Source organism: Cucurbita maxima, unplaced genomic scaffold (assembly GCF_002738345.1).
Source record: "Cucurbita maxima cultivar Rimu unplaced genomic scaffold, Cmax_1.0 Cma_Scf00025, whole genome shotgun sequence".
Lineage (NCBI taxonomy): Eukaryota > Viridiplantae > Streptophyta > Magnoliopsida > Cucurbitales > Cucurbitaceae > Cucurbita > Cucurbita maxima.
Genome location: NW_019272041.1, coordinates 3,241,409 through 3,267,124, shown reverse-complemented (window position 1 = coordinate 3,267,124; position 25,716 = coordinate 3,241,409). Strand labels below are relative to the sequence as shown.

General features: G+C 35.7%; 6 protein-coding genes and 1 long non-coding RNA gene across 9 annotated transcripts; 3 read left to right on the top strand and 4 right to left on the bottom strand.

Moving 5' to 3' along the window:
• The first annotated feature begins 2,629 nt into the window (after positions 1–2,629).
• Positions 2,630–4,621, top strand: LOC111498654 (flavanone 3-dioxygenase 2-like). The gene is made up of 3 exons (XM_023149978.1): positions 2,630–2,971; positions 3,434–4,015; positions 4,100–4,621. The coding sequence occupies exons 1-3, from the start codon at positions 2,690–2,692 to the stop codon at positions 4,346–4,348; spliced, it is 1,113 nt and encodes a 370-aa protein (XP_023005746.1). The 5' UTR covers positions 2,630–2,689; the 3' UTR covers positions 4,349–4,621.
• Positions 4,622–5,531: 910 nt separating this feature from the next.
• Positions 5,532–6,476, bottom strand: LOC111498832 (purine-uracil permease NCS1-like). The gene has a single exon (XM_023150204.1). The coding sequence runs from the start codon at positions 6,165–6,167 to the stop codon at positions 5,532–5,534; it is 636 nt and encodes a 211-aa protein (XP_023005972.1). The 5' UTR covers positions 6,168–6,476.
• Positions 6,477–8,111: 1,635 nt separating this feature from the next.
• On the bottom strand, positions 8,112–9,947 carry LOC111498292 (purine-uracil permease NCS1-like). The gene has a single exon (XM_023149422.1). The coding sequence runs from the start codon at positions 9,881–9,883 to the stop codon at positions 8,186–8,188; it is 1,698 nt and encodes a 565-aa protein (XP_023005190.1). The 5' UTR covers positions 9,884–9,947; the 3' UTR covers positions 8,112–8,185.
• A 1,736-nt stretch (positions 9,948–11,683) lies between these two features.
• On the bottom strand, positions 11,684–12,969 carry LOC111498296. 3 transcript variants are annotated; one of them, XR_002720758.1, is made up of 5 exons: positions 12,841–12,969; positions 12,576–12,764; positions 12,250–12,465; positions 11,892–12,105; positions 11,693–11,802 (listed from the first exon to the last, which is right to left on the bottom strand). XR_002720758.1 is itself a non-coding variant. In XM_023149427.1 (4 exons), exons 1-4 carry the CDS (start codon positions 12,841–12,843, stop codon positions 11,755–11,757), a joined length of 456 nt encoding a protein of 151 aa, XP_023005195.1. In that variant the 5' UTR covers positions 12,844–12,969; the 3' UTR covers positions 11,684–11,754. The 3 variants fall into 3 exon arrangements, 2 of the variants coding, with proteins under 2 accessions (XP_023005195.1, XP_023005194.1); XM_023149427.1 differs by lacking the exon at positions 11,892–12,105 and having other exon boundaries at positions 11,684–11,802; XM_023149426.1 differs by lacking the exon at positions 11,693–11,802 and having other exon boundaries at positions 11,833–12,105.
• On the top strand, positions 12,738–13,372 carry LOC111498297. The gene is made up of 2 exons (XR_002720759.1): positions 12,738–12,818; positions 12,963–13,372. It is a non-coding gene; the product is annotated as an uncharacterized LOC111498297 (long non-coding RNA).
• Positions 13,373–17,579: 4,207 nt separating this feature from the next.
• Positions 17,580–23,124, top strand: LOC111498295 (vacuolar protein-sorting-associated protein 37 homolog 1-like). Its single transcript, XM_023149425.1, has 7 exons — positions 17,580–17,868; positions 18,885–19,064; positions 20,697–20,784; positions 21,802–21,841; positions 21,940–21,986; positions 22,062–22,182; positions 22,676–23,124. Exons 1-7 carry the CDS (start codon positions 17,855–17,857, stop codon positions 22,828–22,830), a joined length of 645 nt encoding a protein of 214 aa, XP_023005193.1. The 5' UTR covers positions 17,580–17,854; the 3' UTR covers positions 22,831–23,124.
• A 90-nt stretch (positions 23,125–23,214) lies between these two features.
• On the bottom strand, positions 23,215–25,460 carry LOC111498294 (dnaJ homolog subfamily C member 28-like). The gene is made up of 3 exons (XM_023149424.1): positions 25,134–25,460; positions 24,145–24,475; positions 23,215–23,688 (listed from the first exon to the last, which is right to left on the bottom strand). Exons 1-3 carry the CDS (start codon positions 25,397–25,399, stop codon positions 23,602–23,604), a joined length of 684 nt encoding a protein of 227 aa, XP_023005192.1. The 5' UTR covers positions 25,400–25,460; the 3' UTR covers positions 23,215–23,601.
• Between the last annotated feature and the right edge of the window lie 256 nt (positions 25,461–25,716).

The window sequence follows — 25,716 nt, the reverse complement described above, 5'->3', positions numbered from 1 at the left end:
AACCATTAGGCTTCACCATTTTTGAACAATTATCACAAAATTGTAAGGAAAAAAAAACTTCATTTTTAAAGAAAATAAATTATATATATTAAAAATAAAAAAAATAAAAACTCTTGGTTATCAAATCTAACCTAATTAATAATTAATTGACACATTATAGTAATATTAAGAAAAAGAAAAGTAGGGAATAATTCTTATTTTATTTATACTATTAATATATACTTAAATTATACTAATAATATATACTTAATTCTTTTTATACAAGCCTACGCTTATTACATAATTTTTACATGAATGTCAAAAATACCCTCCAATAATCGTAGGCCCAAAGTTGGTAAAAGGCCCATCTCAATGCCACAATCAATAAAAAAGCCCAATATAAAATTGGTCCATAGTATAGGCCCAATGTTTCTAAATTTAAAATAAAATCATTATAAAAGATTAAAATTAATTGGTGGAACTAAGCCCATAAAAAAAAAATAATAAAAAAAAAAAAACTAAATTTTGATTGACCAATTCAATTTGTAATAATATTAATTAAAAATGGAATTAGTTCGAAACTTTGTGCTCCACCATCCTCAAAACCGTGTTAAATCATCATCAACTTAATATTAATTTAATATTATAATTATTTTAGTTACACAAATCATGATAACTTTTAACTTTATAGAATTATAATATAAAGTATTAAAGCAAAGAATAAATGCTAAAATAGTGCAAATTCAATGAACAAAGAAGCAAAAAAACAAACAAATAATAACTAAAATAGTAAAGAGGAATAAAAAAAATCCAAAAAAGAAAAGGAGAACAAGCCATTTGAGGGTGATGGGACTTATATCAAATTAGGTTACATTATTGGTGACATAAATAAATAATTAAAGGGACATTTTTTATTTTTTATTTTATATCCTAAAGTTTGCATGCTACATATTAGATCATACTTAATTATTTTTATTATAATCTAGTACGTAGCTATTTTGGTTTATGATTTTTTAGGTCAACTCTTTGACTTTTTAATTTTAGCTATTTCTTTTTAATGTAAAAACTAATATTACTTGCACGTTATAAAATGTTAATAATTTTATTAATGCAATCTCTCTTTTTGTAGTTTTTTTTTTTTTTTTTTTTTAAGTTATCTTATGATTTGGATAAGTATCGGACTATAAATTTATAGATAAAGTAGGATATGTTAGGAACCACGACCCTTCATAATTGTTTTCGGTTTTCCTAGAAAGCCTATGAGGCGTCAATGTGGGACTACTCCTCTCAATAATCCTTAACAATTATCTCCTCGAATAAAGTACACCATAGAGTTTCTCTCGAGCCTATTTCTTTGGAGCTCTCGAACAGTCTCTTCTGAATCGAGGCTCCGACTCCCTCGAACAAAGTACACCCGTTGTTAGAGTATACCTTTAAGACTCACAACTTTTTTGTTCGACACTCTAATATCATGTTAAGAACCACAATCCTCTATAATAATATGATATTTTCTAATTTGAGTATTCAGTTAGAAAAAATTTAATCTTACCCATTAATTTATATAATTTTCATGATGGTTTGAGAGTGTAATATTCATAGTATGAGTAAGAGATATTGGCACATCATTTGATTGATATCATAATTTAAAAACCCGTGACCTATTTGATGCAATTATAGATATCAAAAGGAAGAAGATAACAAGAACACATGATAGGAGAAAGAAAAAACTCAATGGAAAACAAAATGGATGTTGACGTTGGGTCCTATCTTGGCGTTTAGATCCAATACATTGAAACGACTACAAAAAGGGGAGAAAGATAGGAGGTTCGGGATAGATTCAACTAAAATCTATCAGTGATCATGCATCCTTCAATAATTTCAAGTTATGAACCCTAATTGTTGATCCATATTACAAATTATTCTCGAAGAAACAAGTTGGAGTCTGGTCCCATCAAAAGAGGACTCGACTCTGTAGTTGTAGTCGTTGTAGTAGTCCATCAGACTTGCTAACTCCTGTACTCAAAATTCTTCGTCTTTCTTTGGAAATAAAGATATTAATTAACTGGTCCTTACCATACTCTTCTACCCGTCTAATTTTGAATCTTCTACTTGTAATATTATATTCTACGAAAAAACTGATATCTATGACTTAACACGTCAATGTTAGGAGCCATGAATCTCCACAATGATATGATACTGTCTACCTTGAACATAAACTCTATGATTTTATTTTTGGTTTCCACGAAATGTCTTATATCAATAAAGATGTATTCCTTACTTATAAATCAATGATCATCCCCTTAAATATGAGACTCCCGAAAGTTTATGTCGACCGGGCTAGGACAATAGGAAAACAAGAGGGTGGGGCCTAGGCTAGGTTTGTGTTGGGGCCGGAAAAAGTCAGCCGCGTTATTCCATGAGGACAAAGTATTAGGCTCCATGAATGAAGCTATTTGTCAGCAGCCGTGGCGTCAGTTTCCTGTCCCTACCATTCCCTCTAGCTTCTGCGTCTCTGACTGGATTTTGTCAACGGTTTTAGAACCCACTTCTTCCGTTCCCAATACCATTTCCGGTTTCCCAGAACTTCCCTTTTATATATATATATATATATATATATATATATGTAAAGCTTTTGCCTCCAATTCTTCACTAAACGCTCACCAAATCCCTTCTAAGCAAACCCTTTTTCCAGCTTTTGTTGCTTTTCAAGATGTCTCCGGCAATGGCGGCTGAGATGGAGAATACCATTGTATCAGAAACTCAAGTGTACCAAAAGGGTGTGAAGAATTTGTGTGACAAGGGATTGAATAAGCTCCCTCTCAAATATGTTCTCCCCAATTCCGACCGCCCTGGCGATTGCAAATCCGACAACCCTAATGTGATCGGCGCTGTCGAGCTTCCTGTCATCGACTTCGTCCAACTCTGTGGCCCTAACCGCCGACACGTCCTCCGTTCCCTCTCCAAAGCCGGTGAAGATTATGGCTTCTTTCAGGTAGGGTTCTGGGTTACGATAAATTTAATCTCTTGTTATTTTCCTATGTGAATTAGCACAAAAGATTGGATTTGACTCATGATTAAAATATGTCGAAACAAGTAAAAGGAAAAATTTGAAATGAGAGATTTTTTGGAACGAAGCATTTAGCTTTTCAATTCTTGTTCGGGTTGTATGGTAGAGAAAACATTAACTAACTTTCTGAACTTCCTTCTCAAGTTAATAATAATCGCTGACAATCTTCCTAACTAAAGCATAAAACTTAACCCATAAGCACAAAATATGATCCACAATTTGACAACTACTATCGATTCTTGTATAGTTGTTCTATAAGTTAGTAACTTATTCTACTAAGCCAAGTTTATTAGCTCACATGGAACTGAAAACCCGTTTGTGATCAATAAGTTATGATAAATTTAATCTTTTTACTCTCTCGTTGTGCGAATTTGATATCATGTGCAGTTGATAAACCATGAAATTTCAAGCGAAGTGATATCAAGCATGAGAGAAGTTTGCTCAAAATTCTTCGAGCTTCCATATGAGGAAAGAGCCAAATACATGTCATCCGACATGCATGCGACCGTACGTTATGGTACAAGCTTCAACCAAACCAAAGACACTGTTTTCTACTGGAGGGACTTCTTGAAGCTGACCTGCAACCCTAATCTACACCAACTTCTCTCCAATTGGCCATCTTCTCCGGCCGCCTTCAAAGACTCGGCATCGACCTACGCCGAGCAAACCCGACGCCTGTTTCTGATTCTAGTCGAAGCAATTCTCGAAAGCTTGGGAGCTATGGAGAAAGAAGAAGAAGAATTATTGAAAGAGTTTGAAGATGGAAGTCAACTAATGGTCGTTAATTGTTATCCACAATGTCCTGAGCCAGAGCTAACCCTAGGAATGCCACCACACTCTGATTATGGCTTCCTCACACTCCTCCTTCAAGATCAAGTTGAAGGGCTTCAAATTCATCACCAACAAAAATGGGTCAATGTTAAACCTTTGCCCAATTGTTTTGTTGTCAACATTGGCGATCATCTCGAGGTAGGGCTCGTTTATTTTTTTGTTTAGTTTCGTATCTTTCGTTTATGATCAAACCCTAAATCCTGAACCCTAAAAACGTTGCAGATCTTTAGTAATGGAAGGTACAAGAGCGTTCTACATAGAGTCGTAGTGAACGCAAACGAGCCGAGAATTTCTGTGGCTTCGTTACATAGCCTTCCTTTTCAGTCAACGATGAAGCCATGGCCAAAGCTTGTGAATGAAGAGAATCCAAGGCGTTACAAAGACACTGATTTTGGCATCTTCCTTCAATACATTACATCTCGTGAGCCTAAGAGGAAGAACTTCTTAGAGTCTAGGAAAATTATTTATTGACATATTAGTACAATAATGGAAGAGATGCAAAGAGGGTGTTCATATTTTGTCAAGGGCTAAAATGGGAATAGGGAATTAAATATGTTTTTTTTTTTTTTTTTTTTTGGGTCTCAAGGGTAAAGTTAAAAAAGAGCAAAAAAACAAGCAAACCCTAGTTTATGATTTCACTTACTCAACTTAGATTATGTATATGGAAAATTGTTGTGTTTTATTATTGGAATGTGAAAAATAATAATTTGAGATAATAAAATAATTAATGTATGGATCAATTAAGTCGGCGGACAATAAAAAATGGTTTCATCGTCTTTCTGTTGCTTTCACCTTCGAACGAAAACCCGAGTCAAATCGCCTTTGTTGGTATAGCTTGGTAGCTTTATTTGATTTGAATCATTTGCATGGGAGACATTTTTTTCGGTTGATTAAGAAGTTATATTAACCGACCGAAACATAGTTTAATTAATTGAGGAATCATAATTAAAAAAAAAAAAAAAAAACTTGATTTGGTAACATACGAGAAAATCATGTTTAAAAAATAATCTAAAAAGTCTGGTATATGGATAAAGTTGGATATTAGAAGTCAAAAGTCAAAAAAGTAGTTAATTTTTTACAATTATTAAAATTTTATTAGAAGAATCTTCGCATAAAGAAAAATGTTTGGAAAATATGGGGTTCATATAGGAAATGCCAAATTTCCAAGATCGGGTCAAGTCCGGCTGTTTTATTCCGATTCGGTGGTGGCTTGACCCGTGTAGCCTCATGCTCTTAACTTCGACCCGATCTCTCCGTTGACCTTATACCTGGTCCATCCTCCAGTTGACTTTTACCTATCCATCGCCAACGGTGTCGTTTTTACCTCCCACGTCAAATGTGGGCCCACGGTTTATCTATCAATTCTTATAATTTATTTAATCAGGTTGACTTTGATGGTTTATACACGCGTTCGGACACTGAATTGGAGGTCAATGTGGGCTGCTTCGATTATCCAGGCCATGGATGAAGCCCAGTTTCATTGGGTTTCTATATTGGCCCATTTCAATGTTGGATGATTATGGGCCTAGGCCCACTTGGACAGCCGTAATTAACTTTATAATTTTAATGTATAATATAATAATGTACATTTACACAAAAATATAGTAAAAAATTTATTCTAAAATTTCAAAATGGCTAGAAACTTTTGGTCGTTTCAACAAATTGGAGAGACCCAAAAGAAAAATCCGGCGAAAAAGGTGCTAATAAACCAAGCATTCCCGTAAATCACCCTAAACATTTTAGGAACATTAGACAAAATCTCCACCTTCTCCAAGAACCCAGGAATCACCGGCAAAACTCCGACCACCAGCGCCGCCACTGCCGCCAAATTAAACCCACCGGAGTAATAATAAACCCCTGTCGGACTGGAAGAATACAAATCCTCAACTATCAGTTCTCTCTTCCGAATGAAATGGTAATCCGCCACCATGACGCAGCCAATCGGCCCCAACACCGCCGAATACCCAACAAGCCAAGTGTAAACAAAGCTCTCACTCGAGCTTGGAAGCTTCCACGGCTGAAAAAGAATGCCAATCACGGCGGTGAGAAGTGCCCCTCTGTTGAAAGTGAAATAAGAAGGGCTGAGATTGACCAACGCATTCGCCGGCGCCACCACATTGGCGGCGACATTGGTGGTGACAGTGGCCAAAATGATCCCAAAAATCGCCAAAACCTTAGTGGTAAAACCCCCAATATGGGCAAGAAGATCAATTGGGTTTGAAATTACATGCCCAAAAATCACGCCGGTGGAGGAGGTGACAGCAACGCCGACGAAAGTGAACGCCCCCATGAACACCGGAAGCCCCAATTAGCCAATGATTTGATCCTTTTGAGACTTGGCATAGCGAGTAAAATCAGTGATATTCAAAGCCAAAGTGGCTCAAGAACTTATATTAGCAGTAAGGGAAGGAAAAAACAGAGCCCAGAATTCAGAGGAAGATAATTTGGAGGTTAAAGAAAGCATATGTCCAAATCCACCGGCTCGAACACAGGACCAAATCAAGAGACCCATTGTGAGAAAAACAAGAATCGGAGCTGAAATTGTTTCAAGTTTTCGAATTCTATCCATTCCTTTCAAAACACTTGCTAATTGAACGACCCAGAAGGCTAAAAAGCAAGTAAAAGCTGTTGGTTTTGACAGAATTTCCGTGAGAGGAAATTGGGAAAATGCGTAACAAAAAAGGAGAGAGAAAAATAACTCTGAATTTGACTGCGTTCGGATTGTTTTATTTTCTGAACAAATATCCTATTTAAAGTAAAAAGGATTCTAAAATTGACTGAGAATGGCCAACTAAATCTGTGCCACTCCCTACAAAGTTTCAGTCTAAAACTATGGTGATCCATTCGACGTGATTTGTCAAATGGTCAAACTCACGATTTTCTGGAATCGTGTGAATAAGAAAAACGGTAAAACTCAGGTTTTATCTAACAAAAGCAACAGGGGAAATTCCCGCCATGGAAGAACCTTTGAAAGTGAAAAATGGCTTCACCGGCAATCCACGTGTCGATTCCGTACCAACCGCAGCTGATTAGATCTCGGAGAAGCGTGGGGATGTGAGCGCCGTGGATTCCGAACGACGATCGGAGTAAAACAGGGAAGGAGATGCCGTATATAGTTCCAGGATGGCCGGTGAGAATTAAGGCGATCATAGTTACGGCGTTGGCGACGACGACCGTGGCGATGCCCTGCCACCACGCCATTCCGAGTTCAACTAAGCTTCCGGCGAGGTAATACGCTGGAACACCGACGACGACGCCGATCCAGAGCAGGGCCATCTCAGACCAGATAAGTGTTCTTTGTTCCGGACCGGTCGGCCGGAGAATTTCGCTGCTGGAATTCTCGAACTGAGCATCATCTGTCGGACGGTCGGCGACAGAGGCCATTGGAGCGAAGCGAGGTATACGATAACTAATTTGAAGATGATCGGAGAGGAGCGTAGCAGAGAGAAGGTGGAGAAGCGGCAGACAGCGGAGAGTTCATGTCAGTTGATAGTTTTTTTTAAGGTTGTCTCATTCTATTCTTGTCTCGACCTGTTGTGATGTGTACTAAGTCAAGTGTTTTGAATATTTACACGTAATTCCAAAGCCACACCGCTTGAAAACACCCTTGTCGTTAAATCGAGATTTACATAATATGACTCATTTAGGTCTATTTCGATGATTGGGTTCATATCATCTACCTTCCGTGATCATTTCTAAATCATTGGTGTCATGTGACCTAGTTCCTTAAAATATATCACAATGATTTGAATCATTAGGGTTCAATTAATCTTGCTATCGATTCTAATCATGCATATATACAAATAGGTGACATGTGACCTTGTGAATAACCTAACTTTACGACATATACAAACCTTGTCACACGAGATAGTTCACTACTTGAGATTAGTTGATGATTATCTTGTAGTCCACATATAACCATAATCGTGTGGGAGTGACTTCTTTGTCTACCAACTATTGTACCCTTTGAAAATAGGTGCACTACCAAATGATGGTCGAGGATCCTCCAAATAGTATGCACATAACGATTGGATGGAACGAATCATATCTAGGGCACAACTCTATATCATCCAACCGAGGCACAAAATACAAATTTTATCTACGGAAACAATTTAGTATTAAAGATTACACGATGATTTTTTCTTATTCCTCGTATTGTATGATCACAATGGGAGTGACCTCTGTACCTCTATCAACTACTATGACGTTACGTGGATCCTTGTCCTGTTTGAGATTTAGTCGGCTAACTCTTAACGATCGATATAGTAACATAAATATACAATATGGTATGAAAAAAATGAAAAATATTCAAAGCTGTGGCCCAAGACAGCTAGAAACTTTTCGCCGCTTCAACAAAACAGAGAGACCCCAATAGCAAAATCCGGCTATAAAGCTGCTAATAAACCAAGCATTCCCGTAAATCACTGTAAACACTTCAGGAACTTTAGACACAATCTTCACCTTCTCCAAGAATCCAGGAATCACCGGCAGAACTCCGACCACCAGCGCCGCCACAGCCGTCAAATTAAACCCACCGGAGTAGTAATAAGCCCCTGTCGGACTCGAAGAATACAAATCCTCAACAATCAGTTCTCTCTTCCGAAGGAAGTAGTAATCTGCCACCATCACTCCTCCAATCGGCCCCAACAGCGCCGAATACCCAACAAGCCAAGTGTAAACGAAGCTCTCACTCGAGCTCAGAAGCCTCCACGGCTGAAAAACAATGCCAATCACGGCGGTGAGAAGCGCCCCTCTTGTAAAAGTGAAATAAGAAGGGCTGAGATTGACCAATGCATTCGCCGGCGCCACTACATTGGCGGCGACATTGGTGGTGACAGTGGCCAAAATAATCCCAAAAATGGCCAAAACCTTAGTGGCAAAACCCCCAATATGGCCAAGAAGATCAATTGGGTTCGAAATTATATGTCCGAAAATCACTCCGGTGGAGGAAGTGACAGCAACGCCGACGAAAGTAAACGCCCCCATGAACACCGGAAGCCCCAATTGGCCAATGATTTGATCCTTTTGAGACTTGGCATAGCGAGTAAAATCAGGGATATTCAAAGCCAAAGTGGCCCAGAAACTTATATTAGCAGTAAGAGAAGGAAAAAACAGAGCCCAGAATTCAGAGGAAGATAATTTGGAGTTTAAAGAAAGCATATGCCCAAATCCACCGGCTCGAACACAGGACCAAATCAAGAGACCCATTGTGAGAAAAACAAGAATCGGAGCTGAAATTGTTTCGAGTTTTCGAATTCCATCCATTCCCTTCCAAACACTTGCTAATTGAACGACCCAGAAGGCTAAAAAGCAAGTAAAAGCCAGAGGCGAAGTTCCCAGCCACGGAAGAACCTGTGAAAATGAAGAATTTTTTATACTTTCCGGCAGTAGAAGGAATATAGCTTCGCCGGCGATCCACGTTTCAATTCCGTACCAACCGCAGCCGATCAGAGCTCGGAGAAGCGTGGGGATGTGAGCGCCATGGATTCCGAACGACGATCGGGCAAAAACAGGGAAGGAGATGCCGTATTTCGTACCAGGATGACCGGTGAGAATTAGGGCAATTAGAGTTACAGCGTTGGCGGCGACTACGGTGGCTATCCCCTGCCACCACGCCATTCCAAGATCGACTAAGCTTCCGGCGAGGTAATACGCTGGAACGCCGACGACGAGGCCGATCCAGAGCAGGGCCATCTCCGGCCAGGCAAGCGTTCTCTGTTCCGGCGTTGTAGGTCGGAGATCGTCGCTGCCAGGATTTTCAACGTGAGTGTTGTCTGTCGGGTTGTTGGCGGCGGAGGCCATAGGAATGAAGTTAGTGTTGGACTTGAAGCGGTGTCTGAGAAGTAATTTGGGGGTTATCGGAGAGAAACGTAGCAGAGAGACGGTGGGGTGGCGGCGGACAGTAGTGAGACAAGGGGGGAAGCGGAAATTGTGGCGGTGGAGATGGAGGTTAACGCCGGCATCTCTGGACATTCCGATGGGGAATTGAAATCGAGAACGGATCATTTCTAAGACGATGAGAATTGAAAATTGAGTGGTGGAGAATTCCAAGATCAAAAAAGCTATAAACTTTAAAATAATAATTTAAATCTTCTACTTCACCAATTCTAGATCCTAATTTATCTCCAACACATGCTAATCAACTTCGATCTAGGAATTCGAAAGTACCTCTCATAATATCTATGGAGCCTTTCGTTAGACGAATAGAACTCTCCAACACCTTTGAACAGTCTCTAAATTAGTCGATGTGGGACTTTTATCGTCCAACACCTTTGAACAGTCTCTCATTATTCGACCCCTACTTTGAAGCTCTTGAAAATATTTTACAGTTTGTTCAATACTTAAGTCACTTTTAACTACACTTTTGAGACTCCCAATTTATTTATTAGATATTTGGATTTTATTACTCGGTTAAGTATGAATTCCTCGTTTATAATTACATTAATTAAGCTTTTAAATTACCATTTTTTAAATGAAATAGCCATTAATATAAAATATTTGCACAAACGCCGTAGCCGTCTCAGCTATCTCTGACACGTTGAAAGATTCGAATCTGAATCTGATCTGAAATTTTGGAAGGAAATATATTAAACAGTTCAAAAAGTCAATGAGAATCTTTTATTTTTCAATTTAAATAAAAGAAAGCCAACCAATTGCTGGCTGACAGCTCAGTTACCAAAAGCACATCTCGACGGCCCAAAAGAATTTCAACGGGTCCAGTGCAGGCCCGTTAGGAATTAACGTTTCTAAAGGTTTTTCTTTTTAGAAAATATTATAATTTTTTTTATTTTTATTTTTAGCTTACACAGATATATCAATTCATAAGATATCCTTTAAATTATAATTATAATTATTCATTAATTAACTAATTTACCCAATATATTTAAAATAATCACGAAATATTTAATTTTATAATAAATTATGGAAATTAATGGTTGAAATTGATTTTTATCATCATAATTTTTTAAAATTAAATTTCGAAAATGAAAGTATTAATATCACAATTTCTTATAATTTTAAAATTTATTTTAATGAAATTAAAAGGGTAAGGTTGAAGCTGACTTAATTACTAATTAAAATTAAACATTTTTTTAAATTAAAAAATTGCAAAATTTTAGAAAATGAACCTAGGTACCTCACATTATTTCACATCGATTTTAATTTTTTTCATTAATAAATATATATTTATTTAAATAATCTTTTTTAAAATTTTGATTTTATTTATGCCTCTCTCCACGTTTCTAAAACAAAAAGTAGCTTTTTGAAAGACTTTTCAAAAGTGTTTTTTGAAAAAGTAAGTACATAAATAAAGTTATTTTTAAAATAATAAAATGAAAAAATTTTAGTAAAAATAAATAAAATTTCTTTTTCTCTCTTTTAATTATTATTTTCCTATCTTTTTCATTTTATTTTCTTGCTATAAATCTGAATAAGAAAGCATTAAATAACAAGGTTGCTTAAAAAAGAATACAAAATTTACTATTTTTCCTAAACCAATCTAATCACACAATTAGAAAATAATCAAAATTAAATTTTCAATTAATTATAGTAATTAAAGCTTTAAATAACCACAAAATAAATTACCATTTGGGCAGTAATTTCACATAAAAAAAAATGCAAATTAAAATCCAAAGACGAATATGGTTGTTTAACTATATAAAAAATAATAATAGTAATAATAAAATATAATTAAAAAAAAGTATTTATTTATATAAACGGCCCATGTGGTGAGTGGGCCCCCCCTGAAAACTAAGAAGCAGACTCCACAAGGACATGTTCTTTTTTCTTTTTTTTTTTTGAAAATAAATAATTTTAAAATCTTAATTTCTCAATAAACAAATATACACCTTGCAATTATCAACATAACAATTCCTCCATTATTGGTTCTTCACATCCTCGAGATAGAATTTGTTGTGTATGGGACCCTATATAAAAATAAAAATAAAAATAAAAAATTGATATTTTTTTAAAAATTTATTTTTAGGACATATCAATATGAAGGAGTGCCCTATACTTTTATGGACAATGACCCCAAATTATGGCATGTAAAATGATTAAAGGCTTCAAAGAATTGGTTTGGAAGGCAATAATTAGGACCCAAAAGGTGCCCTATGAGGAATGCCTTTTCTTCTCCTTGATGAAATTCCTTCTCTTCTTTCCATTACCATTGCCTCTTTCTTCGTCTCCAAGCTAAAGCTGGCATCCCCATTTCTGTTCATCCCTACAAGCTACAAAACGCCATGTTTTTTTTCCCCAAATTAACATTATAAACCACTTTTCGATCTTCGATTTTCATTCTAATCTATCGTGTTTATGTTATGATCCGATCTGATCCAACCCGGAATCGAAAAGGAAAGGGAATGGTGGCTAACCTTACAGCCGAGTGAACAGAAACGAAATGGATCCAATAAGCTTCTCCCACAAATTTCACAAATATGTGCTCCTCCTTTACCAGCTTTGGGTTGAGGCCTCTCGTTCAAGAACATGACTCTGGCGCTATTAATCACATAGGTTTGAACGCCACTTATATCCAAGGCTTCTTCGATATCTGCCACTCTTACCACATCATGATACGAAGATCTTCTTATCTAAAACAAATTTTCAAATTCCAAAACCAACCCATTTCATCTAAGTCAATGCTTAACAAAACCCATGTCTTGAAATTTCCAAAACAAATTAAGAATTTGATTGAACCAACCTGAATTACTTGATGATCCTTGTGGTGAGATGAGCGGCAATAGAAGCAAAATGCGTCGCAGTGGCAATCAAGACAGTACATATTCCGCTCACTCCTAGCGGATTCGCCGTGCGTGTGGCAGATTGAGAAGAACGCCGTGTTCAACAATGGCTCCAACCACGGCGGCGCCGACATTGATTTTTGCTTCATCTTTGGAAAGAACAGACCCAAGAATCAATTTAACGAAGAAAAACAGAGAATAATGTGAGTTTTTTTTTTGGCTTACCATATTTATTCTCAAATGGGTACCCAAAAAAATGTGATCTTTTGCCTTATTATCATAACTCTGCTCTCTCTCACGAGAGAAAACCGATGCCAATTTCTGAGAATTGAAACGAAAATGAAAAGGCCAAGGCTGAAGAGACGAGGTTAATGTGTTGTGGAAAGCAGGAGCCTATGGACGGTGGAGATGGATTTGGTGGCTGAAGATTCATTACAGCCGTCGGATGGAATTTGACAGAGATGACAAAGTTTGGCGCTTACGCTGCTTTTGGATCTTCCTTGCGTCTCTACGTTGGCACGAGGTCGGCCTTTCCTCTACGCTTGATCTTATTCTCCTTTCCTCCTCTCTATTGCCACCAACGGCTCTCATTCCGCCACGTTTCATCTTACCTGCCACGTGTCGTCTTCTCATGGTTTGTTTTATGTCCACATGGAATCATAGACTTTAAAATTCGGTTTGCTTCTCCCACGAGGTTTCGCTTAACCATCGCTTTGGTGATGTCAACTTTTAGCAATAAAATAAATAGGTTTGGTTATTCCTAGCATAGTTTCGGTACATAATAATAATATATATATTTTTTTTTTGTTGTATTAAAATTTTTAAACAAAATTAATATGTTCGCGTTGATATATAATATTTACCCGAACACGTACTTTACAAGCAATGAATCCCATTTTTTCACTTTGAATCGGTCAAAATATGCGTGATAGTTCGAATTAATTCTCGTTTATCTACTTTTATAGAAGAAAGACGAAGTTATAAACTTTTTTTTTCGTACTTTGTGTATGGAGTACTCTACGATATAGGGCGTTTGAAAAATTGAACGCATATTAAAAGTGTACTCAATATCCACGAGCCTTTAAATTTAAGAGAGATTCTCGAGAATGTTCACTACCTAATTTCAAAAAAAAATTAAATTTTGAATTATTTATAATAAATGATTGGTAAGTGCTCCAAATAAATTGAATTTTATTTATAAGTTTTTTCGGATTCGAATTTAATATAATTAAAAATAAGAAGAAATTTAAAATTTATGTTTTTTTTTTCTTTTCCCTTTAACACTAAATTATATTATATATATATTTTTTATATGATGTGGATAAATTCATAATTAAATTAACCCCATCTAACCCTTTTTCCATAACTTTATTTTCCCTTTTGTGTTTGTCTTTTGTTTTGTTCATTTCATAAAAGTACAATCAATTTCCAATATCACATTTGTGTTTTTTTTTTTTAATATACCAAAAAATAAAATAAAAAAATAAAAAATTTCCGCAATGAATATTCAAAGCATTATAATCTATGATTAGAAGCTATTCATCAAATTATATCTTCTGAAAGCAATGCCTTTTATAAGCAAGACCCACCAAATTAAAAAAATTAAAAAATATATATATTATTGAAAAACTCTTACTTCAAGAAATGCCCTAAATTAATATTTAAAATTGAATAATCAACCAATCACGCAATCAATTGACAAAATCAACATATTATTAAGCATATAACACAATTAATCTACAATAATTTTCTTCTCGTTCTTTTCATTAATGACATAATGGTCAAATTAAAGCTATAAAATACTTAAAACCTAACTAATCTAATTATTTTAATCCAATTAAAAAAATAATTAAATTTCCATCTTTACTTAATTATTGTGTAGTTGTTAAGACTATACATAGAATATGGTAAGTTTTTGAATTTTAGGTAAAATTAAACTTAAACTATTAATTAAAACACGAATATCTTCGATAAAGTAAAAGGTCTAACCTTTTAGTAATACATTTGTTGAACTCACGTGGTGGTTGAAATCGTATCGGAATAGATGATCAACTACAGTAATGATGTTATACTAGCTGGGTTTTTTGTAATTTTCAATATCGAAAACTCGAACAATTGAATTAGGTTTGGAAAGATTATTTCACCTAACCGAACCAAACTTGACATAAACGACCCCATTTAATTAAAGTGGGGCAAGGGAATTAAGAGCCTAATCTTTTGGTACTTAGCCTAGAAGGAAGAAAATGTGTTGCCTTCCCTTGCATGTATGGCGCCGACGGGAAAGGATATGGCAAGGCCCTGCCATAAAGAAAGCCGTTCTTTTCCTTTTTTTTAAAAAAAAAAAAAAAAAAATTATAAAAATGAATAAATTGTTATTTAATTATTATTTTTGTGGGAATTATAAATAGAATAAAATAAAATAAAATGAGTTTAATTGCATGCTTTTCGTGAAAGGCAAAAGTTTGTTCCTAAAAATAAGAAAGAAAAAGAGAATTTTTATTAGTGGACGATGAATCATATGAAATGGAATTAGATTCGAATCTTTTATGTAAAGTTTGGAATATATATATTTTGTAATAATTTAAATACACTGCTAATAGATATTGTCATCTTTAATTGAATTTTAAATATGAAATTTTATATATATTTATTTATTTATCTATTTATGGTACAACGTGTCAGTGAAGAATGTTTTTTTTATATAATTAAAATATATATATTAATAATAAGAAGAAACCTAAGAGGGGGAATGAGTGGGACCCCGAAAGCTCAGGCGAAGAAAGTTGAAAGCTGTGGCTCCGTAAAGGGCTCTACAGTTGGAGCCATTATGAGCCCATATGCCTGACAGTTGGATTTTTTAAATATCTCTCCTCTATTATTATTTATTTATTATTATTATTAAATTATTTGCCTCCCAATAATTACCTAAATTTTATATATAAATATATCCACTTACTTACCTCATAATCATTTTTCAAATAAAATATTACCATTTTAATTTTTTTTTTTTTTTTTTGTCTCCTCATGTGGAGTACAATTCAGTAAGTATATTATATTATTTGCTTTATTAACAATGAATTATTTTCTAGACCTTCATATTTGAATAAATTCTAATTTTAAATTTTATTAGTAAATTTAAGTTTGAGTTAAAAAAATTTATGAAATTCTAATATTTTTAAAATTTTAATTTTATATCTACACAATTTAAATCTTTTTATAATTAACTTATATATTATATATAAAATAAAAAATTACTTTTGTGCTCCGGATTAATTTTGCTTTATTGGATTCCAAAATTTTAAAAGATGTATCGAATTTAATAATATGGTGAATCAACGTGAAAGGACTTGAGTGAATGCATTATTCATTATAACATCACCTTTAAAAAAAAAAACATTGGATTTTGACGTGTCTTCATTATGGAATGTAGACCAATTTTAGGTCAAACGTTACATTCTTCTTCCTTTTGTACCACCATTCTTAATACCCCAATAAATATAAATAAATTAAATATGATGAACCCACCACTCGAAATGTTTGATATTTAAATAATAAATACAAAAGGAACCATCTTACAACCGAATTAGGTTGGGTTATGAACTTTATTTGGGTTGCTTAGGTCACCAACTCATTGAATTTCACCCGGTGAATGTATGTATATAGAATATTCTCATATGATATCAGCATGACATGAATGATATTCAAAACTAAGTTGTTGGGTCGACTTTTGTATACAAAACATATACAAATGCTAAAATTTTTAGGGTCGGGACCCGTTGTCCCTTCTTACGTCCGCTCATGGGGGATGGTGATGGAGAGAATACTTAACTTTATGCTAATTACAAAAATGTTAAACAACCAACATGATTAGCTAGCTTGCTTTGCCTTGTCTTCAATAAATGCTTTAATATTTGCAACTTTATGATTCAATCACATTTATCCAATCTCCATAAGATCTCACAAATTAAAGCATCCATCTTAGTTTTTGTGCCCACTAACTGTTTGTCAAAATGCCCAAATGCCCATTTGCCCTGCCCTTCGCCGCCGCCCATGCGCCCCCTCCCCATGCGCCTTGCTGCGCTGCCAAGCCTTTCCCCATTTTGCCAAGCCTTATTATTATTTTTTTTTCCTTTTATTCGATGGAACGGCTTTTACTCTTTCAATGCTTGATATTTTAACTCTGAATGATGCATAAAACAACGACTTTTACTCTAAATTTATGAAATTCGGAATTGAGAGGCATAAATTTATATTACCCATGTTTAAATTTTCATAACGGTTTAAATTTTTTGGCTGAACAGCGAGCGGATCATTTGAATATTATTTAACTGTACTTATATTAGCATATAAAGTTTTAAAGATGAATTAAGACGAAAGTTACAAGACATATGACACTCAAAGTAAATAAATGATGCATGAATAGATCAAGACCAGAGTGATCGGGTTAAGAAATACTTAATAATTATAACTTATATTAACAAATTCATTTTGATTTTTATTTAATGACTGATTTTGTATTTCGAAAGTAAATGGGCTAGTCGAATCATGGGCCCTTAATCGTGGCCCAGTTAGATTGGGTTACAGAAACATAATAATGTCGGCCCAACTAACATTGTCGGCCCTAAAAAAGTACTTTTCAATTCAACCCCCACAATGTTTATTTATTTCAAAATGGAACCTTTTAATTTAATTTTTTTTTTTATATATTTTTATATTATAGCTTGAGCTTTAATATGGTAACAAGTATTAATAGGAAGAAACAGTTTGTTTGATTTAATATTTGTTAAAGGAAGGGCTACTTATGGTATTTTGTATATTTAATGGACGATTTTGATAATAAAATGAGAAAAAGGGGCAACTTTGAAATTTACCTTTATATTAAATTATATTTTTTCATGACTGTAATTTTAGAAAATAAAAACCAAGAAAATTATTTAATAAAGAAAATAATAAATAAATAGGCTAGAAGAAAGGTCGAGAAATGGACAGCGCCGGTATTAGAAGTCGGAATAATCTTCAAACTCCATCAATTAAAAGAGGAAAAAACCGGACTTTGATTCTTGGCTAAGGAAGCAAAAGCGCGCACGGACACGAATTTGAGGTCTGATTGCCGCCGGATCCTTGCTTTCGTCAGTCGGAGGATTCTTAATCCGAGAGTTTTGTACTTTTGTTTTTTCCCCTTCGTAGTATTGTCTCTAATTTCATCTGATAACCCCGGGATCGATTATCCTTCCGACCGATGTTCAAGTTTTGGTATGATCTCTTCTCTTTCTCCTTTTCATTTCCACTTTCATTTATTTGGATTGGGATTTCTTCTGTAATTCGTTTGCAACTCTGATTGTTCGATTTTTGGGCGTTCCGGCTAGTCTGTGCATCATTTTCTTGATGAAGCTGCCTTTTCAACTTGGTTTTGGATCGAACATGGTTCGTAGTTCGTTTGGGATTTGCTGGTTGGTTAGAAAATAGATTACGGTTTCTGTGGCTTTGAATTGAGGGTTTAGTAGCTTATAGTTGGATCAATACCGGCTGTTTGAATTTCCTTTATTCAAGCATCTGCTTTTGTGCTGTATTTTGTCAAAATTTCTCGTAACAAGGTCCAGCGGATGGCTGTTTTATATACTTTAGATTGAAGGTTGGTCCTGTTTGTGGTGACTGAGGGACAGATTTGCTCTGCATAGATCTGATCGGACTGCATGCATTGTCAGTTCGACACATTGCTTACTCAATGTTGTGTGGACAGTTCGCAGTTGGCAAAGCCAATTTCTTGGGTTCCAAATAGGCTATAACCTCAATCCCTTCCAGTTTATTTAAAAGATGTCTGCAAAGTGTATTTGAGAAGTGATGCACGGAAAGGAAGGATCATTTGGAGTTCTTCGTTCGTTCGCCTGCCAACTTTTTGAAGAAGCAATTTGGATAGTTTGTACTTGCTGGAAAGAAACCACATATAAGTTGCGGGAGAGTATTTGATCTTTCATGTTGTGGAGAATTTGTTCATGTTTGGGAAAAGGACTAGCATGCCTTCATCTGGATTCAGCATCACTTTTTTTGTTTTCTTCTTTTGATCACTGAGCAATGTATTCCACCTCATTAGCTCTGGATTTTCCTTACTTCCCCATTGTTCAGTTTTTAGGAAATGTTTTGTTCTTAGTCGCAAACTTGCAACGATTCTTGTTGATTGGTGATTTGATCTGGTTCCACTTGAGCTATTGTTTTTCATATGTGATTTGCATAGTATTGAAACCTCTGAGTGATTTTGTATCTATTTTCAGGGGATCTCAGGAAGAACAGGTACGTCCTCCTCAAGATGTTATCACACAATCATGGTATCCACCTTCTGTTAGCTCCTCTCGCCCTGGAACCCCAGGTAGCACCTCCTCCAGGCCACAATCTCCATCACACGTTTCACCGTCTGAAGCTGCTGGCATTATTTCTGCTTTGAAGGACAAAAGGTATAGCTTAAGGTCCATGACTACCCGAAATAATGCTTTTTTGCCCACTCTTTGATTCCTCGTGAACATTCATATTTGAAAGTTGATGGTTTTTGGATTATTTGTTTCAGTTCTATTGACCTTTATTTGGCTGTTTGTACATTGAGTAAATTTTAGTGCCTACTTTTTAATGTGTTTGAAGTTTGGAAAACCCATCTCTTGTGTGGGTGTGTATGTTAAAAAATGAAAAAACAAGAATCAAACGTCATTGATGGATTAAAAGCTGCAGCATAAAGGGTGTAAGCAATTAACCCGGAATAGCCAAGTGGTTGTATAATAGTCCTTCATTTGACATTAATGAAAAAAGAACTGTAGTTAAAAAAAAAGGTAATATAGGTATACAGTGAAACTCGAAAATGGATAGTACTGAAAATGTTCTCTCTTTAGAAGTCTCTTTAAAAATTCTGAAGTTTCAAGCTAAATTGAAATCTTGCATAAAAGAAAAGACCTCAGGGCTTGAGCATAGGAATAGTGGAGGAAGAGATGATTAAGATTTCCCATAGCAGAAGCTTGGTGATAAATAGAAGTTGTGATGCGCCTCCTTGAAGGCATTTGAGCCGTATTAAGGCCCAGCCAACAACAAATTCCAGCAATCTAATCTTCTTTGGTACTGCAGCGATTTGGATGCATCCATAGAGACTTTGATTCATAAAATAGGCTCTATCATGAAGAAAAGTAAAGGAGCTGCAAGCATGGCTGTTAGATTGCTCTCTTGTCCTTAGGATATGATTAAAGGAGCTGCTCTAGTGTCCTTAGGATATGATCAGAGTTGGGGCTTTCTCAATCCCGTTGTCTTACAAAGATTTTTTAAACAAAACCTCTTACGACTATGTTTTCGGTGCTCGAAATCTGTTGTAATCTGGAAGAGATAACTTTTAGAGGTTTCACCCAACAATTGTTCTAGAAATTAGAGTTCTCCCATTATCTATTTTTGATGGTTAGAAAATCTTGACATCTTCATTCTTCTCTTACATACAGTCACAAAATTATAGGGGGTCTTAATAGAAAGGCACTATCACTATGTTCATATATCGAGCTCTGTCTTAAAGTCAACATTTGAAATGGAGAGAAGACCTATGTTTGTTTCCTAGACTGTCTGATTTGTGGCTCTTTCTTGGTCTTAACTTACTCCTTTCAACAGTTATAGTCAACAATGTGTCTTTTTTTCCATTTTGAAGAGCTTTTTGTAACATCCGCTGGCAAGGTCTTGGCTACCCCCCCCTGCAATTTCGTGCCGTCTACTAATTCATTTTTTCCGAGGAAAAAAAGGTTAGAGAAATTGAGGTGGTTTCAATCTTTTTTTCTTGCGTTTTATTTTATTTTTTCAATTGAAACTCCAAACTGCTACCTTGAGTGTCTTCTACTTTTATTTTCTGGACTAGGAAATTCTTTTAGTAATCATTTTCGTAAGTAAACCTATGATGTTTGCACGTTTATGGTGGTGTTGTCCATTTTTTTATTTAATATTAATTTTGTGGCTTCTGATTTCAAATTTACGCTATGAATACCTGAACCAGATTGCAACCTTCTTGGTTTCATCATTTTAGGATATTGATCACTCTCTTTTTTTTCTTCCCTTTTTAATTTGGGCAGTGTTGATGAGTTACGAAAGCTATTGTCGGATAAGGATGCATATAATCAATTCCTCCTTTCACTCGACCAGATTAAAATTCAGAACAACGTAAGTTACATTTGCCCTGTAGTTCTTGAACTTCCTCAATTGTGAAGCTTAAATGTAAGAAATTAAAGTTCATATCTTGTTTGTTTCTGATAGAGGATTAACATGCTCATCTGATGGTTGTCTTAGGCAGGTTATTTATTTATTCATTCATGCAGCTTTACCATTTCAGATTCCATACTAGCAATTGCAGAGCATTACTTGATCTTTCCTAGTATACTACTTTTAAGCACTGAACATTCATCCTGTATATCTTCATTGTTATTTCAATGCCGAGTTAATTCCATTTTCAAAGAAAGCACAGGATTTTCTTTCCTTTATTATATCGCTCTTGGCTTTGAATTCAATAAGCTTGGACTTATTTTCAATTAAAGGGGTGAACTGGCAACATCCTAAAGAATAGCATCATAGGTGGAAGAAAATTTAGGGTAGAAGGTTTTGGCCTGGATCTATTCTTCCAAGGATCCCTCAGCTGCGCCTCTACCATGCCTTGATGCAGTCTGTATTCTTCTTTCTGTATGCTCCATTTCTAGTTTGGGGGCCGCAACAAGAACTTTAACCTCCTTATGTTGAGGCCGATCAAGATCAAAATCCCAACCCCACTGTGCTTGAATCCCTAACCATCGAGATGTCGGCTATGTTGGGAAGCTGCTTATGGTCATTCTAATAGTAAAAAATCAGGACTTTCATGACTAACACGTGCCTAATAGTTTTATACATTGAATATCTTAGTGATGACTACACCTAGATATGTGAATGAAACAACTCTAGTTACTCATAACCACCTCGTGTTAACCGAGGATCTTTGCAACTATATCAGTTGGCTCCATGTGTGAAAATCAATCTTTTATAACTGTTTCCTCATGATTTCCTATGTTTGTCATGTGGTTTTTGTTGTTGGTCCATATTATTGTAGCTTCTACCCAATATCATGGCTTCTCTTATATGCTTCTTCTTTGTAAATTAAAATGTTTGCTAATTGGATCTTTGCTGCTTTCAATTTTTAATAATTTTCACCAGCTAAGAGATGAGCTGCGCGAGGAAACTCTTCAGCTTGCAAGTAAGTAACATAGATTTTTTTAAAGACTTTTCTGCTTGCCTTTCCTTCTAAGCATTTCTCTATGGGACAAATCTCAACCATCATTTTAACTTGAAAAGGTGAGAACATGGAAAAGGAACCACGCATCATGGAACTTAGAAACCAGGTATGGGTTTATCAGAAAATTAGTTATTTCTCTTGCTTGTTGAATTCACTCGCCCTCCTGTTCATTCTCCCACAGTGCAGAATAATCCGGACAACTGAACTGGCTGCTGCCGAGGAGAAGCTGAACGAGCTTGACCGAAAGAAAAAGGAGATCTTGAACCACTGTTCTCCTGCTTCACTTATCCGAAGGCTTCAAGGTATATTGTAGTAGTTGTTTATTGGATTTATGATTTTGTTATCATTGATAATTACCGTCTAGGCTTGAATTCAAGGCTAGGGAGGCTGGGCATACATATCCTTCCAAGGAGACGGGGCCTACAAGAATCATTCCCATGTCTGTTAATGAGTAGAGTAGTTTAAAGGATCCCTTGTAACGTTCCAACTAGAGGCTAGTAAGACGTTCATAATTTCATAGATAGTAAGAAGAGGTCATGAATTTGGAACTTGTTTTTGAGAATGAATCTTCGAAGCTTAGGATTGAAAATTGTGTTCGGTTAAAATTGTTTTCGACACCGTTTTTACAAAGAAAATGTTACCAAACAAGTCTACTTCTGAAACTGATAACTGAAAGGAAGTTCTTTGTATAATTAGAAAAGAAGTAAAAATTTATTTCTCCTTTTCTGCATTTTCACACACCACACAATTCTCCATTACTTAATCTGGTCTTGAATCCAAACTTTGTTTATGCAGAGAGAATGAAGGAGACTGAAGAGGAGTCGGACAATCTGCACAGACAGCTCCTTGACAGAGAGATAGATTTGGGTTCTTTTACTCACAAATACAAGAAGCTGCGTATGGATTACCTCCGGCGAGCTCTCATTCAACTTTCTGCTACCACCACCTGAGCTGAACTGCAGAACATTGATAGCGACACTGATCATGTAAATTCTTACTCTTTTACTGCTTATGCAACTACTACAAACACTTTTTCCAGTAGAGGTTGAAATCATTTGGATCCCAGATGGGGTTTTTACCAGTTGTGAAAGTCTGTTCGTTTTACTGATGACAGTAATTTGATTCTTTGTTTTCATTTTGATGATCGTTTTTTCTCTTTGTAATAATCATTGTAAAAAATGATATCCGTTCACTTTTTACTTTTAATATCCTCATACTTCACTTGCACTTTATAAATTAAACTCTATTCTACCTTGGTTCATATATTTTTATGATTTTTCTATTTTGGTCCTTATATTTTTACATTATTATATAGTTTCATCCATCATATATTATGCTAATTAAACTGTAAAATGTTGTATTAATGATAGGTATTCATAAGAATCCTTATCAAAAGTTAGAACAGTACATTTTACTATTTCTTTTATATTGTGAATGTAACCTAATTAAAAATCATAAAGTGAAAAATGGGTATGACTCAAAACCCACAATTCTATGTAAACATTTTTAAACAGTATAAGCTAGATAAGCACTGCAGATATACGGATTTGATACAAGACGACTGACAGTCATTTTTATATGCCAAAAGAGCTTTCTTTCCTCTTTTATGTGACGGCTAGAACAGTTTTTCTGTCTGTAGAGACATGAATGCTGGTTCAATGGTTCTGACCTGGAAAGCAAAACTGGGGCGGTGGAATTGCAAAGAGGAGAAACAGGTTGTCTCATTCTACAAGACGATCCAGTTCTTTCTCCCATTTCAATCCAGACATCTGGCGGCCAAAAGGAACTATTAAGTTATACCGAAAAACCTGCAAATGGAAACTGAAACTATGTTTACTACACCTTTGCAGAATGGTCGTGGAATAGAATGTTAAGATCAGTTAGAGCACAAATTAACTAAACGGTTAGATTAACTGGTTATGACATGATATAGTCAACTAAGAGGAGGTTAGATGTTTAATCTCCCGACCCCACTTGTGGTTAGGATATATATCTTCAACTAAGAGGTTAGATGTTTAGAAGCATAAGCCATGATCTTTTATATGCATTTATATGAAAAAGACACTTCCCCACACTAGAACCACCTTCAATCCCAACAAGCAACCATTAACTTGCTAGTTGCTTCCCAGCCGCCCAGTTGAAGTTGGGAGGTTTAAGGAATTGTTGAATTGACCAACTTCCGGGGAGAAACGAAGAACCTGATACTGAATTAGAATTTAGAACCCAACTTTCCATTATTAAGAATCAGAAAACTGATAACTGACCTTGTCATTGATGTGTTGCAATTGCACTTTCAAAGCCTCTGAACTCTCAGTCCATTTTGAAAGATCTTCATTGCCTCTACTTTCAAATGCTTCCTTCAACGATGATCGCCACACAGATATATTGCTCCTAATCTCTTTGTTGAGCTCAACCCATTCTGGTGCACATCCATTTTTCGACAAGATTCGGTACAGTGTGTCTTCTGCTGGATCAGCATGGGGATTAGTAGAGAGATTGAGAGGTTTCCCTTTTCCTGGTAAGTTCTCGAATTGCCCTTCTTCCATGGAATTCCAAATCCTCCTCTCAACAAGATTCATCAGATCAGTTTCTGACCTATCCAAAATATTCTAGCTAAGTCAAAAAAACAGTAGGTGAAAAGCAGAGATCTATAATAAAGTGAAAAGTAAAAGGCTTATCTCAGTGAGGATGAACATAACCAAAATTAAACAAAAAGTTCGTCTAGTTGAAGATGACAATAATTTAAATAAAATGTTAAAGAAGGTAAAGAAGAACCATAGATTTACACAGAAATGATGGCATATAGGCCAAAGCATAATAGGATTAGGTCTGTAATTCGTGGCTATACTAATTGCAAAATGGACATCTAAGGTTTTTTTTTTCCTCTTTTCTTTTTGACAGAGATGGAAGCATTGCTAATTACTTGCTGAATTTTGGTAGACAATTTGATACCTATAAAGTTTCAAACATTCGAATGGCAGTGTGTGACAGTGAATTACATGAAAGGGATCAAAATCTCCAGAAAAAAGCGTTTATCCTCTTGCTATAATAATCTTCACATAGAATGAGGAATGCAGAAGTAATAAAAACACGAGCAATTTGTAATAGAATAGAAACTCTGTTTCAGAAATTAGCTAATTCTCAACGAAAACTAAGCATTAAGATCACATCAGGAAAACCGATTAAGGAGGAATTAATCTGAGAGCTCAAACCAGATATGCAGGTAAGTGAAATGGAGTAAAGCGAGGAGGACCTGACAGAGTTACGCTGACCTCGAAGCTCCGGAGGAAGTTTCCGGTCATTGACGGCGTCTATCACCGATGAAAGACGGTCCACGAATTTCTTCTCCGTTTTCTGTGACTTGCTAGGCGGAGAAGACGAAGAAGACGACGACGACGACGACGATGACGCCCACCTTCGCCTAGATCTGATGAGAACGGCCATCTGCGAGTAATCGTCGGCCGATGATCTGGATGTTGGGGACCAGAATAGCTTCGTCCTCGGAAGGCGGGTCGCCATGACGGAGAATCGAGCAAGGGAGGGTCGGAAAGCTTTCCCCAAATGGAATTTGTCAGAGATTGGCCAGCTACGTGGCCACAACTGCGGTTGAAGTTTTTCCACGTCGCCTCTTAATACCATGCCACGTATTTTCAAAGAACACGTCATTACAAATATAATGTTATTTCATGCTACTCTCAATTTTCTCTCAACTAAAAAAATATTTAATACATTCCACGTCGTCATCTTCTTCATCGCCCCAAGCACGTAAGGGCCCCGGTGTAACTACCGGTGACGCCGGACTCGAGCCGGCAGTGACAGTGGGGGCGGCAACGACG